The sequence below is a fragment of the Poecilia formosa genome, unplaced genomic scaffold, assembly GCF_000485575.1.
Source record: "Poecilia formosa unplaced genomic scaffold, Poecilia_formosa-5.1.2 Scaffold8, whole genome shotgun sequence".
Classification (NCBI taxonomy): domain Eukaryota; kingdom Metazoa; phylum Chordata; class Actinopteri; order Cyprinodontiformes; family Poeciliidae; genus Poecilia; species Poecilia formosa.
This window is the reverse complement of record NW_006799947.1, coordinates 1779027-1796464: the sequence shown is the minus strand read 5'-3', so window position 1 is coordinate 1796464 and position 17438 is coordinate 1779027. Positions and strand designations below refer to the sequence as shown.

The 17438-nt window shown below is 39.4% G+C and overlaps 1 protein-coding gene across 8 annotated transcripts in view; it reads right to left on the bottom strand.

Moving 5' to 3' along the window:
- daam2 (dishevelled associated activator of morphogenesis 2) overlaps positions 1 to 17438 on the bottom strand; it is a 101629-nt gene that overhangs the window by 15489 nt on the left and 68702 nt on the right. For 2 of the 8 annotated variants that reach the window (XM_016662146.1, XM_016662152.1), the window contains exons 6-18: positions 10759 to 11092; positions 9353 to 9463; positions 8972 to 9075; positions 8825 to 8891; positions 8618 to 8735; positions 8369 to 8507; positions 5877 to 5900; positions 5367 to 5425; positions 5095 to 5279; positions 4234 to 4539; positions 3512 to 3619; positions 2150 to 2179; positions 163 to 269 (exon numbers count right to left, since the gene is read on the bottom strand). In XM_016662146.1, coding sequence (XP_016517632.1) covers positions 163 to 269; positions 2150 to 2179; positions 3512 to 3619; positions 4234 to 4539; positions 5095 to 5279; positions 5367 to 5425; positions 5877 to 5900; positions 8369 to 8507; positions 8618 to 8735; positions 8825 to 8891; positions 8972 to 9075; positions 9353 to 9463; positions 10759 to 11092 — 1692 coding nt within the window. The remainder of the gene's footprint in view (positions 1 to 162; positions 270 to 2149; positions 2180 to 3511; positions 3620 to 4233; positions 4540 to 5094; positions 5280 to 5366; positions 5426 to 5876; positions 5901 to 8368; positions 8508 to 8617; positions 8736 to 8824; positions 8892 to 8971; positions 9076 to 9352; positions 9464 to 10758; positions 11093 to 17438) is intronic. The other 6 variants (XM_016662157.1, XM_016662166.1, XM_007575120.2 and 3 more) reach the window with 6 other exon arrangements.

Sequence of the window (17438 nt, the reverse complement as noted above, 5' to 3'; positions counted from 1 at the left end):
TAATTCTCTGACTAACAAAACATCAATGTATTTAGGGCTTGAAAATGTGGGAGTTGATTAAAAATAAAGATCAATTAGGTCAAGAAAACTGAACATTAAGTCACTTTAACATGGTGATAATTTTAGTTGTACAAGAGCAGCTCCTCAATTCGGATCGCTTACTTTGAAAGCAAGATGACGCAGTTCTGAGCACGTCTGCCATCGATGACCGACAGCTCTTTGACCTTCCGTGTGCTGACGTAGATGTCATCCATAGAGCCAGTCTCTTTCTGTAAAAAAATAAAATAAAGAGAAAAGGGCTTTAATTTGTAGCTCAGATTAATGAGTATTCACATAAAATCCACAGCACACACATTAACATCTCCTCCTCACGTCTTTGCAATATCTTTAACTGATCGAGGAAAGCTTTTCTGGGACTTAACAAGGAGTTAATGAAGAGACATGACTCGAAACAGCCGAGGGAAACTAAAAGGATTTAGCACTTGCTTCAGGTCAAGTTACCTTTGGATACAGAGAGAGCTTACACAAAGAACAAGGATCAGAAGCAGGCCTTCACAATGCAACACCTCATCAGAAACTTCTCAGAGGAGGAGCAGAAATGCTGGTCCAATCAAAGCCCGTTAGATATGTTGGTTAACCTCACATAAATGTAGTAAAAAATCCCTGAAGCAAAGAATAAATTCTGAGAGAGCCGTTTGGGGCCTGCATGTTAAACACATTCTATTTATGGTGCAGGCTGGTTTCCTGCTCGCCAGAAAAATCTCTGTTTTCAGGGTTGCTGGGCATGACATATATAAAACAGATGTGGATTTTGAAGAAAGTGTCGTTTTTCTGCGTCCGTGCTGACCCGGGGTGTTTGGCAGCTGAGCGGGGTTGGCAACAGGTTAGGGGGACAACTCCCATCCACTGAAGCCGTTCAGAGCGCGCTCTCTCTCTCTCGTGGCTCACAGACGAGCGCCAGCTCTGCCAGACTGTTTGCCTCGTAGGCGCTGATACGACCGACTGAAAGGTTGAACTTTTCAATTGGTCACAAAGTGACATCAGCTGAAAGACGAGGTGTTGTGCTTTGGACTTTCGAGCAGAACCCTTAATAGTTTGCTTGTCTGGATGCGAGAGCCAAAGGATCGTACGAGGTGAAGAAATATAAGTCAGTAATTATGGAAGTTATGTCAAAATGTCTTGTGATATACAAAATATTCTGTAAAATAAATTATTGCATTGTTTGTTAAAGTCATATTGGAACATAAAACATTTTGCTTTTAGTGAATCACAAAGTGGCTAATTCAAAAATATGTGAATAAACAGCACCGTACATCACAGCTAAGGTTATTACACATCAGGAAACAGATCTGGTCTTTACCAGATTCTACATTTATTGGATCTAACCACAAAGGCTCAAAAAAGTAGCCAAGGGTAGTTTATGAAACCACCTTTAGTGACTTTTTGCTATTCTTCTGCATGACTTTCGCAGATTTTCAGATTTTTGTATAAAAACTTTGGTCCCGTCTCCTTTCCACATCATTCCTTCACGGATTACATCATCCGGTTTAGGATGAGCTTCGCATTCCAGACATATGACTTCACATCTGATTCTAGATTATTTTGGTGTTTGTGGTCAAGCTGAAGAATGAAAGATACCCAGGTCATGTTGCTGCAAAGGAAGTAAAAATTATCACCCTCCAACAATGTGCTAACTGAATTTGCTGGGGTTTTCTACTTCTGGGAGTTTGGTAGATGCTTTAAATATTTTTCACTTGTGAATATTTTCTCTGCTGAATTACAGATTTCAAACCGTTTAAAAATGCCCTTGTGATCTTTCCACAAATTAAAGTGTTCCAACAATATTTTGTCTTGGGTTATTGCTGGAGTCTTTCCACTTCGACATGTTTGACTTTTAGAGGCGACTGATGACGATGATCAATTATTCGTGTAGATTTTATTAGCAAAAGATGATTAGCAACTTCAGTAAGACACTTGGTTTTAATTTAAAGTGGAGACTTTGAAAAAAACAACATCACAGAAAATAATAAATTCAATGTGCGAAGCTGACTGCTGTTTGCCTGGCCGCTGCGAGGCAGAAGGCGAGGTGATGAAAGCAGTAAAAGTGGATAACCATTGTGGTCAAGAAGCTCAAAGATGTTTAACTCACCTGTTTGAAGGATTGGTTAGTTAGCAGGTCCTGCCCAGGCAGCCGGAGAGAGCAGGGACAAAAAAAAAAATTGAGAACACATGCAAAGATTAGCACTGAAGGCCGGAAAGGCAAAAGCAAAGAACTACTAATACTATATGCAAACTACAAGCTGAAGCTGGAAAGCTTTTGTGAGAGTAACAATGCTAAATTCTTCATGTTGTCTGTGGTTCAAAAGATCTGCATAAAAGGCTGAAAGATTAACACAAATAGATTTCTAGTTCGGATTTTGTCTTCTCAGACCGGCCACGGATGCCTTGGTGGTTTTAATTTTGACTGCATCTACATCAGTCTGACATGGAAAAACAGGACGATGAAATACGGCTGTGGCAGACAATTCTACAGAGTGCAAGTGTAAATAAAATACCATTTTGACAGAAAGAGCAATGAAAAGCTCTAAAACAAAAGTATGTCATGTATAAACACAGCATTACTGCCCAGTGAAATTTAAATTAAATTTGGCTCTTTCCAAACGGGAACTAGGCTGTCAAAGACAGGAAGATGTTGGGTTTTTATGCGACTGCATCCACTGGGATCAGCATTTAGGCAACGGCCAGTGCCAATAAAAACCTGCTCCGCACAAATAAATACCTGCAGTATATCACTGTCAGCAACAACCCCAAATGACCCATTCCTCTTTAATAAAAGCTTGCAAGGAGACACTGTGATTGTAACTGTCCGACTGCTGTAAAATGCATTAACTCAACAATGGCGATGCCTCAGTGGAGATGATTTAGTGCTCTTTAATGGAACCTTAAAGACCTCACTTTAAACTGTGATTACTAGAAACCAATTAGAACAAATTAACCCTCCACTTAAACCCATTTAAGTGGACAATGTGTCTGTGATATAAGGCACAGTTTGTGCAACTGTACATTATATTATGGAATGAAAATAGTACAATTAATTCCCAGCAGAGAGGAGAGTGATTTGCTATGCATGGTTTGACATATGCCCAAGAGATGCACCAATTATGCTTTCAGCTCGTCTCTGTTTCAGGATGATTTACTCAATAAATCTGTTTATTTTCACTACATCTCAATAACAAGCTTTATGTTTTCTCATATTGTGACTCCCTGTGGGTTCAGCATTGACCTTGATTCAAGACCTGCCGTTGGTTCTCACACCAAAGGTTTGTGGACATCAGCAGAAGCTACAATGAGCCATTCAGCAGCCAACAGCTGCTCCTGTAAGCCTGAAGCTGGACCGTTTACGCTATAAAAGAGTCATTCGCATGCTCAAGCATACCAACACATACTCAGCATTCAACACACATACGCATAAGTGTAGTCAGGTATTTATAACCCACAAACAAATCCAAACCTGCTGTCTCTGGTACGCTGAGAACATCTTCTCTATGTCCTTCAGGTCCAGAACCTTGAACGCCCTCAGGTCATCAATTTCATTCCAGATGGTGCCGTTGATCATATTCTGAAAGAACACAGGATGGGGGTTATTGCTTTCACTCCAGTTGCAAAACAAACCACTACTTTATTTCAATGACTCAGTAGATGAACGCACTGGATCTTTGTAATTTTGTGTGCAAACTCACACAATTTGTAAAAGCAGCACATCAGCCTATTTATCATTGCAGTTAACTATTTTATGGAGATAAGCATGTGTAATAATGTTCACATCTAATCTATTCATGAACACAAATATACAGGGCATCTTTGCATTATGCTCCTTTCTCTTTATTTTGTTTCTGATCCCAGTTTAGGCCTCATAAGTCTTATGAAATATGAAAGACCCTGATTAACCAAAATTCCTCTAGCCAGATTCAGGCATACAACACCATTTACTTGCTGCAGACCATGAACAGAAAAAAAATAAAAATTTTCAGTGGTCAAAGTGGGTATAAATTGTCAACTAATGCATTGGGCACTACCACACCTCCAATACTAGACAACACAAATTCACACCTTAAAAGTTGGGTGCGAAATGAGCAAATTTGAGATGTGTTTATCAATGGTGGTAGTCTTTTAAAATCATACATGTCAGTGTTTGCACATTACTACAGAACGTCTAAGGAAGTCTCGTCTCACGTCTCCTAATTTGCTCCAGTTGAAGGACTTCAGCGGATGAGACGGCTGAGGAATGGACTTTGACCGCATCATGTTCATGGAGTTGAATGAGGAGGGCATGGGAGGCGGCGGTGCTCCAAAAAGAGGAGGAGCTCCAGGTGGAGGAGGCGGTGCCCCGGGCGGAGGAGGTGGCGGGGGCGGCGGCGGGCAGCTGAACGGCAGTGGAGGCGGTGGTGGAGGAAAGCTGCCTGACATAGGTAGAGGAGGTGGAGGCACTGGTGCTCCAGGAGGCGGAGGGGGAGGCAGCATGGAAACACTGCTGCCCTGCTAAATGACAAAGGGACAGAAGTTAAATATTTTGAATGAAACCATTATCTCATCCAGGAGGAAATGGAATTAAACCTTTTATTTAAAGTAAAAATATTCTAATTATTAAACACAAAAGTTTAATCTTAACTTACAGTAATACTGCAGTTATGAAGGACTTATAAAATAGCTAACCAGACTATTCATGTAATGTTTCATGAATAGTCAAAACATAACTGTATATTAAGTGCTTACAGAGAAAATAACTGTTTATTTACCGTTTTAAGGGGATTATTTCTGTAATGTTTGTAAAGTTATATCCAATTTCAAGGTTAGAAGAGAATCGATCAGTAGTCCAGAGACTGGTGTGAGCATTTATGTTTTATATTCAATGAAACGATTGCAATAAAAACGTCTTACTATTTTCAGCCTATAAATGTAGTGGCACTATTTACTTCGAGACATTTTAAGTGAAGATCAAACATACATGCATGGCCAACAACATCACAATTCCTTTGCCGAGACATTCAGGAAAAGCCAGATGAGTGTAAGAACCAATAAAACATAAGTTCTTACTGCAAAGTCATTGATGCGCGACGACAAGTCGAGCACTTGCTCTCTGGCCGAACGCAGCTCCACGCCCTCACGTTGCAGCTTGTCCTTCATCTTGTTCAGAGTCTTCATCATCTCCTCCTTCTCCTGGGTCTTTGTCTCGCACTCCCTCTCTTTCCTCTCCAGCTTAGCCATTAGCTCTGCATGGTCTGCAGTTCAACAAGAAGGCATAAAGGTGTTCACTTGATGCAGATTTTGTCCAGGAAATCCATGCAGGCTGGCAGCAAGCTCCTCACCTTTCCTGAACTTCTCGGCCTGCTCTCGCCACAATTTCACCTCATTTTCGTTGACCAGCCTGCGAAGTGGACAAAGACAAATAAGCACAAGGTTGCAGAAGAGAGCTCAACACGCGGGGTCAACTGCATTCCAACTGAGTCAAGCCGGGATGGTCCAAGGGAATTTAATCATTGACCTATTGATCAGTATCACTGATCAATAGGTTGACTTCCCTTATCAATGATGGGATTTGACCAGCATTGACTGAGTTGAAGCAGTTTGAAGCTTAGAAGGAAAACATTAGTGCTGGGATAAACCCTGGAGGGCTGAAAGTGGTTATGTTTTATTTATTTTATTTTATTTTTTTCAGGTATCATCTCTGGGACTTGGTTGCGCTTGGAAATAGGTCATGTTATGCAAGATATCAGAGTTGAGAGTGGCGATAATGACATGAGACATATAAACTTAAAGATTAGCAACAGGATATTGTAAGACGCTGTTAAGGATGATGAAAGATTGGAAAGTGAAACCTTGAGGAGCGCTGGTAGCCTTGGCTAGAGATGAGAGAATAAACATGTTTCAGAAGCAATAATCAGACACTGCAAATTATGCTTCAAAATAACAATTGAAACAACCATTGAGTTTGATATTCTAACAGGTTAACAGCCCTACGCTATCAAAACATGAAAGTTTAGGTTATGAGAAAACAGGAAAAAGTTTGGGGGGATATTGGAAACTTTTGTAAGGCACTGTGACTGCTTTAGGAAACCGATTCACACTTAGCTGCTTTTACTAAGCAATTTAGAAACAAAATGCTCATTAATAAAATTAAGGTCTTTCTTAGCTTGATCGCGAAATCCTTTCTTTAATTACACCAGGAATGAATAAAACAAATCCTCTCTTCTTCATCAGCAGGTCAAACCTGCAGACCTTTACACTGCTGTGGAAAACTCTGATTTCCACAATGCTTTAATTTCATGCCCTGCACGCGTGTCCTTCACCGTCATCACGCTGACCGCAGATGATGGATGGCTTCTCCTGACAGTTGTTTTAACAGTTGCTCCAACAAGCCTCGCTTCTCCCTCTGCGTTTTCACGGCACGGGCCTTAACATTTTCACCCATTCGCTGTCAAGTTGACGCAATGTGGAACGATTCGTTTACGTTCCCCTTTTTCCAGGCGCAAATTACTCTCCGAGAGTTTATGGAAACACACAATAAGACTTTGGCTGAGGCGTAAAGTGAGTGGGTAGAGTTTGACCGATGTGGTGGATCAGTGATGGGCAGGAATGAAGGTTTCTGTGCGCTCCTGGAAAGGATTGCACTCAAGTGATTGCAAAAACAATGGTGGTTGAATTAGTGAACAAAGCAGGAGCTGTCAGGGGCCAAAAGTGAGCCACGCTACATGCTTTATGGTGCTTTCACCACAGAGACTAAACACATTAATCACCGATCAGGAGCTCAGTTTAAACATAACAAAAGTAAGGAGAAGACAGATGGTGAAAACAGGAAAGGAAGCCTGTCGGAAGAAGAAACTGAGGTGTTGTGGTGTATAGAACAAGGGCCTAAAAATCATCATCTAACCCTGCCAACAAAATGTATTAAATCAGCTGAAAACAACATCAGGTCAGTCTCTGAAATCAATGAGACCCTCCGCCGCAGACATCAGGAAATGTTAACGATCTTTTGGAAAGCATTCTTGTTGCGCAACAGCCACGACGACACATCCAAACCGCCAATTTATAATTCTTGCTTCTCCTGAATAAAATGATGCCGCCTCCTTGTTGCTTCCCTGACTGCTGAAGAGTGCTTGTTTCACTGCATCTCAACATGACTGACTTGGATAGACTATTAATGCGATTAGAGCAGGTTTCCTTTGATCTACGGCTCTTGCTTTCATGCCCAACTCGCGCTCTGAGTGGGGCTTCCTCAGAGTCGGCCACCGGCCCCCTGCTGCTGCCTTCAAATCGCCTCATCTTGTCTGAGAAGACCGAAGCCCCAGCTCCCCACACAACAGAGAGCCAGATTTAGTGAACCCTGGAAGGGCTGGAGTATTCCTATTAAAGTTGATTTTATTCTAGAGTTTCTTTTTGTTGCATGATGGTGTTTTCATCAGGTTTTTATCTTAGTGTTGAAGATTTAATCAAGAATCTTGATTCTTGATTAAATCAAGAATCATGCTTGAAAATGCTTTATTTCAGCATTTTCAAAGCTGAAATAAAGCTTTGAAAATGGTGTGAAGAGAGTAGTAAAACTATATTATTTACAACGTAATGATTGGCCAAAAACAAAACAAACAAACAAACAAAAATAACTTTTAAAACACAAATTTAAGCCATTTGTTGTTTTACTTTAGAATATCTTTGAAAAAAATAATTTATTTCAAAGGGTGAACAAAGATTGCTTACACATAGTGGTACATTTACTTTTTCTGATGACAATATTGCATAAGACCCATAAAATATATTATTGATACAGAAATGTAATGCTGTTACCTAATTAAAAATAGGCAAACTGTTGACTTGAAATACACTGCTCAAAAAAATAAAGGGAACACTCAATTAACACATCCTAGATCTGAATGAATGAAATATTCTCATTGAATACTTTGTTCTGTACAAAGTTGAATGTGCTGACAACAAAATCACACAAAAATCATCAATAGAAATCAAATTTATTAACCAATGGAGGCCTGGATTTGGAGCCACACACAAAATTAAAGTGAAATGTTCCCTTTATTTTTTTGAGCAGTATATTATTATTTAATTTTTTTTTTTTTTATTATTTTTGTAGTTTAATAAGATGCATGTGCAAGTAACAGCAGAAAAAAATCTGAATTTTTTTATGATTAAGATATAGTTATGCTATAGCACTAGATAAAGTTTAGTCTGTTGGCCTTATTCGAAGTTGATAGATCAGAAACGACTAAAAACGTCAAATTGGTGTCAAATTGGAATACTGTTGCTACCAGTTTATTGTTGAGCAGTATGAGCATACAGCAGTCTGAGGAATTTCTTCACTTACATGCGAATAATGTTCTTAACACTGAAGTTGTCGAGTGGGGAGACGTCTGGGTCCTCTCCCTTTTCGTCCTGCAGGACAATCTGCTGAAGGATCCTGTCTAAAAGCTGCCAGTGCTGCAAGCTGCAACCTCCACGTTTATCTGAAAACAAAGAGAAACTCTTGTTTGTCACATTTGTGAATCCAAATGAACCCTGAGTGAACCTGTTCATCTGTACTGGAGATATTTTGGCCCATTTCTCTTCGACTCACAGGGCATCTGCAGGCAGTGCTGAAGGATCGAGAGAAGATGTGGGTAGGAATCTGTGTGGCTCAGCTTTTTCTTGATCAGCTCAAACATGGCACCAGCGCTCTTTGTGTCCACATGGCACTAACAAAGAAAAAAAAAGAAGATGTTTTATTTCTAACGCAGACCTAACTTTAGAATAAAATGATTTGATGTAAAAAAGAAAAACCCACTATATCAAATCTTTTGGCTAGCTCAGAGTCGTCCTCGTTTCTCACCATCTCAAAGAAGTTCAGATGTCTGGGAAAAGAAGCAAAACACTGTGACATTTATACATTTTGGAAAGCAGCACTACAGCACAACAGCAGATGATCACTCACCTGTCCAGAGTGGCGTTATCGTGCTCTCGGAGTTTATCAATAACCGGCTGAATGCCCAGCATCAGGAACTCGTACCTCAAGTGGAGACGAAACTCAAGGTTGTCCTGAAAGCATCAGGCAGTACAACAATATTCAAAATACCTGCAACTGCAAAGTTGGAAATTATTTGGCAATATTTAATGTTAAAAAAAAATAAAAATGTTAAAACGATTTAATGTTAAAACAGGAAGTCAGGAATTGTAAAATGTTCCAGAGAACCACGTGTGAATTTATTGATTGGTAAGAAACAGTGTCTAACAGCAGATTCAAGCTTATCTTATCATATGTTGAAAGAAACTACTGATGGATAAAACACAAAAACGTTGATTAGCACGTGCAGACCTCTCCGGCTCCAGCACTGAGCACCGCATTGATGAAGGACATGATTGCCGTCTTCAAGTTGACTTCGTCCCTGTAGCGGCCAGTGCTTCTGTCCAGCTCATTGAGGAGCGTCTGGATATAAACGCATAAATGCAGTTCAGAGCTCAAAGAGTCAGATTCAAACTGTGATAATGAAGGCATGCTAAGGAACCCGTATTACACTGACAATATCAAAGAAAAGAAGGTGACACAGGGTCACTGCTCTTTAACCGTCCATCCTTTGTTAAACTTACCCTAACATACTTCAGAACTTTAATCACAGCTCAAACCGACATTTAAAGGCTTCCAAAGCTCGCAATGATTCAGATCCTAAGGTGATAGTTTAGTCTGTCATGGTACAATTTACTGCAGACCCCCCAAGGGGACGTGTAAGATGTGGTTGTTGACTCATTCCTGCCACTTACTAAAGCACTCAACACTCTGCGACCTTGACAAGTTTTAAATCCATTGGCTTGTGTGCCTGACCCACGACCAACCAGTTGAGTTGCACAAGTGGCTAAATTTAAAATGACCACAGTGATGTAGGCAGGCATCTTGGGAAGTTTTCTTGTACCACAGACATGTGCTAGAGGTTTGAGCCATCACTTATTTCTTTCTATTTTAATTTCAAGGTGGAGGACTTGGTTTTAATTTGTCTGAAGCAAATTTTCTTTTGGCTTTTCAAATGCTTTTGTGAGTTACCAAAACTAGACTAAAGTACACAAAAGAAACTGACCTTTGGATGCTGAAAATGTGACTATTCAGAAAAAAGTGCATCAGTCAATGTTTTGCGAAACCACCAAGCGAGAACATTAGGAACTAACTGGAGTCCAGAATTAATATCTAGACAGAAAATCAAATGTTGGCACAGCTAAGTTGTTTCAAAAGATTACAAAGACTCAAACTTAGCAAGCTTAGCAGAAATATGTAAGACTCAAACTGCTGTGATTATCATCTGTAAAGAGAAAGAAGTATTTACTGTGAAAGCCTGAAGACTTTACTAATTCTTATAGACTGTGACAGAATGAGAGAGAGCAAAACTGTTACCAGATAACAGAAAGGTTAAATGAAGTACTGTTTGCTCCAAATATGAAATTTAAAAAGACTGCTCACAATTGGAAGCCAGGAGTATTTTAAATACTGTTCTTCTGACATATAATATGATCCGTAAAGAAAAATTTTGGCAATAATGGACATGAGAAGGTCAACGTGTTGCAAAAAAACCCCATAGATTTTTCTGTTAAGAAAATGACTTAGTAACAACATCAACTCAAAAGATAAAAAAAAAGCCTGGCTGAAAGGAAGTAGAATCTAAGGAAATTAGCAACATCTACTACTACACATTATCCACAATAACAGTAATATTACTTCAGCTCAGCTTTACTCACCTGGAATCGAGTCCTCTCTGCAGCGTATTTTTGGTAATGCGCCATGGCCTGCAGCACCTTCTTGTGTCCATCAGGCACCAAGCAAACGGCTCCGAGAATCTCCAGAACCGCCACTTTAGTTTTAATGTTCTCCGTCCGCAGGCTCTGAGAGATGGTGTTGATGCTTTGCGGATGGGCCAGGACGTGCGCGCGTCCCTGCGAGTTGTTCATCAGGGCCTTGATGCAGCCGATGACTGAAGTGTGGATGCGGCTCTCTGACGTCTCGTAGTCCATGCTGCGCAGGAAATTGAGCAGGCAGGTGAGTCCGTCGAGTTCGATGAATCGTGTGACGAACCTAAAGAAGCAGAGGAATAAAGATGGAGAAAATGAAGTTATGGACCATGTAAATTGTTCTTTATTAGCAGATGTTGGTCTCTGAGGCCCTCAGTCCAGTACTTGTGACTCAAATTTAGATCAAAGATCTTTATTTTATCATAGGTAATAATTTCTAATACTCTGTACCTAGAATGCTAGTCTATGAGGGATTGTTCAACAACTCAAAAATGTCATGTGTGACCTTTTCTCTATGGTCATGTCAAACCAATAAAGAAGGAATAACAATGTTACATACAGTTTAAGCACTGGAGGACAATATGACTGTATTTTTCTTTGGCTAAAAAAACAAAACAAAACGAAAAAAAACCCAGAATATTCGGTTTTAGACTGAAGCTGGCTAAAACCACCTGGCTCACCTGTTCCTGTTCAGCATTAAATTAAAAGCCTATTTCACTTAAAACAAAATAAATAAAAAATCTATAATTTTTGATTTTGATTTAATTGTCTAAATTAAGTAGTAGAAGTTGTGTGGACAAAATTGCCGTGTTGATGTCAGATGTAAGAGGAGGAAAAAAATAGTTGGTTGGAGACGATAGAACTTCTTCAACTAAGCAAAAATTAGCTCAGACTCGCCAAGAATAGATAATGAACGACTGGAAATACATTTTCTGATCTGTAGAGTCTGGACTTCCCATGACATTCAGATGATTCATTTGCTTTTCTCTTTGCTGCTGAGACATTTCAGCCATTGTAAGGATCATTCTCTTCTATGCCACTCATTCGAAAAGCTTGCTTCAAGCAAGAACCGCCACCGCTCACAATGTCCTGGTTTATTTCTTCAGTTTGACAGAATTCATTTTGCTTCAGTAAAGTTGAGGACTCACAATGGATCTTCTTCATTGCATCCAAACACACCCACATCTTTCATTCATTCTACATCAACACATTTCTCTGCATCCGGGATCCACACCAAAAGGGCCACCAAAGCAAAAACCAAAAGACTTCCTAAAACTGTACAACCTTCTCCTCCCCTTCAAAGCTGATGTTAGCTGAACTAATTAGAAATCAGAGAGTCAATGACCTCTACAGGAGCGAAGTGACTAGCAGGAGACGTAAACACTGAGGGATGTCACGTCCAGTGAGCACAGTGTGGGCTGCTTTGTAAATGAGCATCCCACTCAATAAGATTCCTGATAGACCTCATAAATTATTTCAGACAAATGAGGGTTTGTGAGAGGGAGACATAGAGGACAGACGTGACACGGAGGGCGAGAGTGAAAGTGACGCTGAAAGCTATGATTTATAGCAACTTCTGGCGGATCTTGGACATTGTTTATAATTACGTGCTCAACGCCAATTCCTCACCTCCTGCTGTTTTGGCAGAAACGTGTAAAAAAAACAAACAAAAAAAAGAAAACACAGTTTATAGCATTTACTTTGAGGCAAGGGCTTCTCCTTTTCTCACCACAGATGAATAAGAGATCACAAGCAGATGTCTAGATAGCAGCAAAAACACTACTGCTCTGAAATATTTGTGATTTCCTCCTGATTGAGAGCACCTACACGTATACATGCAATCAGTCTCGAAGTTCCCACTCGGCATACAGTGCACTTTTTGTCTGAGCACAAAAGCAGCAGCCCTTGTCCTGCACCAAGGTGGCGACAGATGAATCCCATGCATTAAATATGACTTGATTTAAATTCAAAGCAGGCACTGGGAGCTAGATCGAGACACAACTGGTCCAACTATGAGGAGTTGCACATTTGATATCTGTGAGGAGTTTTTGGATAGCATGCTGGAATAGTCCTTCGCCTGCTCATGAACCGAGGGCTCTCTCTGGAAGAGCTTTCATAGTTGAGGAGAAATTAGGCTGAACATCCCTGTGATTAATGTATGGAAAGCGGAGGGTGAGAGCTGTTGTTCTTGGAGTCTCAAATCAAAAGCATGGATGAGATTCAAAGCTCTGCATGCTGGCTGCTTCAAATCGCTCCGCCGAATTGTCGACCGTTTGCCAGAAAACACACACAAAACCCAAACTATGAACCATAAACTAATGCATGTGTGTGTGATTTATGCATGCAAGACATTAGCACTAACGTGCATGCAAGATTTCAACGGGGGGTTCATTTGTGTCTAATCTTCTGCCGTCTCCTTTTACTCCGGCGAGCTCTTAAATAAATGAATCTCCTCCTGCACCCTATAACTGACATTCACACTCAGCTGATTGGCATAAAGGTCTTATTGCATTTCTTTCCAATTGGAACAAGTGCTGCATACTTTAAGCCTCACCTGGGATCAGCTAATGCTGCATATGAGCTGACTTGGGCTGCTGAATGGCACTTAAAGTAATTCAACCGCACACATTTTTCAGATAAAAAATAAATGAATAAAAAAAAAACAAGCATTAGTTAAATCTAGGCTCAGATTATTCAAGTAAAACAATGGCTTAAAGAAGATATAAAGTAGAAGATAGTGTGATTTATTGTGTAATGGGATGATTGCCATTGTTGTAAATTGTGGACTTCAATCCAGGCTGAATGACAGTCTGAAAATTATAAAACATCTTAAATTTAATGAATTCACCTCTATGGAAAACATGGATTAAACATTGGAATTAGGCATACATCTAAAAAAGAAAAAGTCACAGTGGAAAACTGCAGCTATAAAACTACAGTACAATTTGGTCATTTTTTATTCGACCTCAGTGGTCAGAAAGGTAAAGTTGACAAGACATGAAAAATAATTAAGTGAATCAAGTTCTGGTTATATGTACTTAAAAATGTATATTACTTTATTTATTGACAACTTAGCCGCTTAGTGTCACAAACAAACATTTCCAGGCATAAAAATACTTTTTAATGCTTTAATTTGTTAGCACAATTAATAAAAATAATTTGCTCATCAGTGATCTTCCAGACTTTTGGCCTTATCTTGAAATCTCATACGCTTAATAAGCAGAACGAAGCGGAAAGTAATCCAGAAGCGCACATTTAAATTCAGAACTGGAGTCCAGCTAGACGTACTGTTTGAGGTTTCAGCTTCAGAACCAAAACGGTTTTCCTGTTTGAACCGAGAATGACCCCAGAGTGGCAGACAGTCTGCCTCGAAGCACAGCCACACACACTTATCCAAGTCCAGCCCTTCCAAATGCACAAACTCAAGCGATCATGTGCTCCCCGGAGCCATTCTGCTGCCCTTCGTATTCACACACACATCTAAAAGTCTCTCTCAAACACCCACTCGCTTCCATCCAGGGACACTCAGTCACACACAGGACTGATTTGACTAGAAAGGAAGAATGTGAATAAGAGGCCAAGAAAGGCTGTCAGAGGTGCCAATTACAGCACCCTGACTGGAGGTTTTTGTGTATCGTGTAATATCAGCACAGCTCTCATTTAAATGCTTTTCACTTGTGAGGCCTGGTGTTTAACCGAGGTAACATGAAGGCTGAACAAAGGACAATGCACATAAAACCGACATAAACAGAATACGATTAAAGCCTCAGCCAAAGGGCACATCTGTAGCAAATGTTAAGCCATGCACAGAGGAGTTCTTCTGGGCTACGTTTATAGGCATGTCCAGAGGGAGCGCTTCATACGCAGGGTCAGCTGATCTCAGGTGGGCCTTGGGATCATGATGTCTCCTGTCAGTGGTCAATAAAGTCAACAGGACAAACAGCAGTGCACTTCCATAGAACTCAAGTAAAAAATGAAAAACAATGCTATTTTATTTTAAGACGAGATTATATTTTAAAAACGTCATTCTCCCATGGTGTTAGGAATGACTTGAAGCTAGCTTAAAGAGATTAGGAAATTGTTTTCTGAGGCTATAAATTAAGTAAAAATTAGACTCTCTGTGTAGGAATCACTCCCTGATGTCTGTTAAAAAGAGCAAACCCTCGGTCTCCTGCCTTTGCCCGGATTCACTGGTTTTCCGTCATATAATTTATTTCCGTCCAATCAATGACAAATTTCACACAAATGTCAGCAGCATCATGTAAAAAATGTGCTGCGTGAAAACCAAAATAAATTACATTGCATGATGAGGAGTGGAGATATATATTGTCATACTGAAAAGAACTGATGACTTTTAATTGTCCAATAATGATAATAAACAATAGAAGATGTATGAGTCTATTAAACAGCTTTGCACTTAAAAATTTTACCACAATGAAACATGATAACCGAGGTGATATTTTAGACTGTCCTGACAACATTATATTATTAAAAACTGTTAAGAACAATGTTTATGGATAAAGAAAGTTGACCGTTACCATTAGTGGGAGATTTCCAAATAACGCTCAACATTGCCTAAATCATTTGTTCTGACAGAAAGGCTGAAAGCTCTGAAAGATAAAACCGAAAATGTTCTGCAACAAATTCAACCTTCTGAAAGCAAAGCCTCCCTTTTCTATCTGCTTGATTTCTCCTTTAATGCTGAAGTATCAGCCTGAATGTCCAGTTTCCATAAAGAAATAGTTCAACTTTTAAAAGTTTTATTTTGGCGTCTTTTGTCCTTCACGTTACACAACTTACTGATACAAATAACTAAATGTGCTTCACTCAGGAAGAGCTTCTATACTGCAATGTTGTCAGTGCCACGAGCGGCTAGAGGTCAATTCATTGAATGCAAAACGAGATAATTTGTAGTTTCTGACAAAATCACCAATCAGGGCCAGTCACATTTTATTTTTACTTACACAGTTATTTCAACAAATGCACCAAAAAAGTGACAAAAATCAAAGGTGAACATCATCCTTTCTTAGTTCGTGAGTTTGTTAGAAGGTTCAAAAAAGGCCTGCTTTGTAGGTTACACCTTTTGCCTTGCAGTCATTAACTCAAATGAAAACCGTGAGGAAGAAAATTGATAGTCTCAGTATCTAATGAGGTATGTGAGTTGGATAATAATCCACAAAATCCGTTTCCTCTTTCCTGATGTTTCAACTTTTGGTTAAATAGACAAAAAAAAAAAAAAAAAAAAAAAACGAGTTCAGCGAGTACGAAATTTAAATGCAGAACTCAAGCTGCTTACTACTTTTTCCACATGAAAAACTTTAAAGAAGTCACAATATTTCACAAGTCAGACCAGGGAGTTTATGAGAAAAAAAAAATCAAATCTTTTTCTTTCCCTAACAACTGAAACATAAATTTACTAGAGGTATAAACAAAGATCATATTGGGTATTTTTACACATTTGCAATTATGGAGAGTGGGGTTTGGTGAAATGGTCTATTTCTGCAAAACAGTTTTTGTTCTGCTTGTCAGCTATGTTACAATAGAAATGTTTTGTGGTGTAAATAGTCATCTGGTGCTGAGGTGATGAGGTGCAAAAAGCTTCAACAGAGAGTCTGCTGGAACCGCTATGAAATTGTTGAGGTTTGAACTGTTATAGATGGACACACACTCCCCCACACACACACATTCTTTAACACATAATAAATACTCTATGATTCTTCAGACACAAAGAGTGTGGATCGCTTTCTACCTAATACAGAACTCTATATGCACAACACTTTTGTACACAACACACAGACCCACTAAGTATAGAAAAATGCCAAATGGCTTATGCAAAGAAGCCACTTTTGGAAAACAGTACTCTAGTAACATATCTGACCAGTTAAGATTCAACATTAAGACAACCATCAAACATCCAACTTTTTACCTTATTTTGACTCCGTTTTTGAGAAACAAAGTGTGACAATTAGCAATATCTAGTGGCTACTCTGCAGACTTGACACCAACTCTTTTTTTTTTTTTTCCCCCAAATCTGACAGCTGAGGGAAGAGGGGCGTTAACTACCTTTTCTTTAGTTGGCGTTTTCACTTCAATGGAGGATTTAATGAGGCAGACATACACAAAGCGATGCATAATGTAAAAAGAAAGGAGACGTAGTTTATACTCTCTTTACAAATAAAAACCTGGAAAGTGTGAAACCCTGCATCATTTTTCTTCCACCTCAGAATTATGTGCAACCTCTGACCTTTCACACACACAAAAAAAAAAAAAAACATTGAAACAAACTCCAAGAAAGGACATTGCATATTTGTCAATATACCAACCTAAAGGTCACAGTTTAAAAGTTAGTGATTTGTGTGATTACATAACACATCAAACCTCAGATTCTAGTACAATCTATTTGTTTATTATCTATTCTGTACATATTTAGTAGCAGCTCAAGCTTTATCTACCTAAAATATTTGAGCGTAGCACTCCACTCAGGTTTTCGCTGAAAATCCCTTTTCACTACTTGGTATCAGACGTCGGAAAGAAGCAAACACATCTCACATCTACGTCTCGAACACTCTTTAAAGATGTAATGCTTTGCTCTCCCAGTGAAACATATTGCGTAATGTATGAAAACAGAG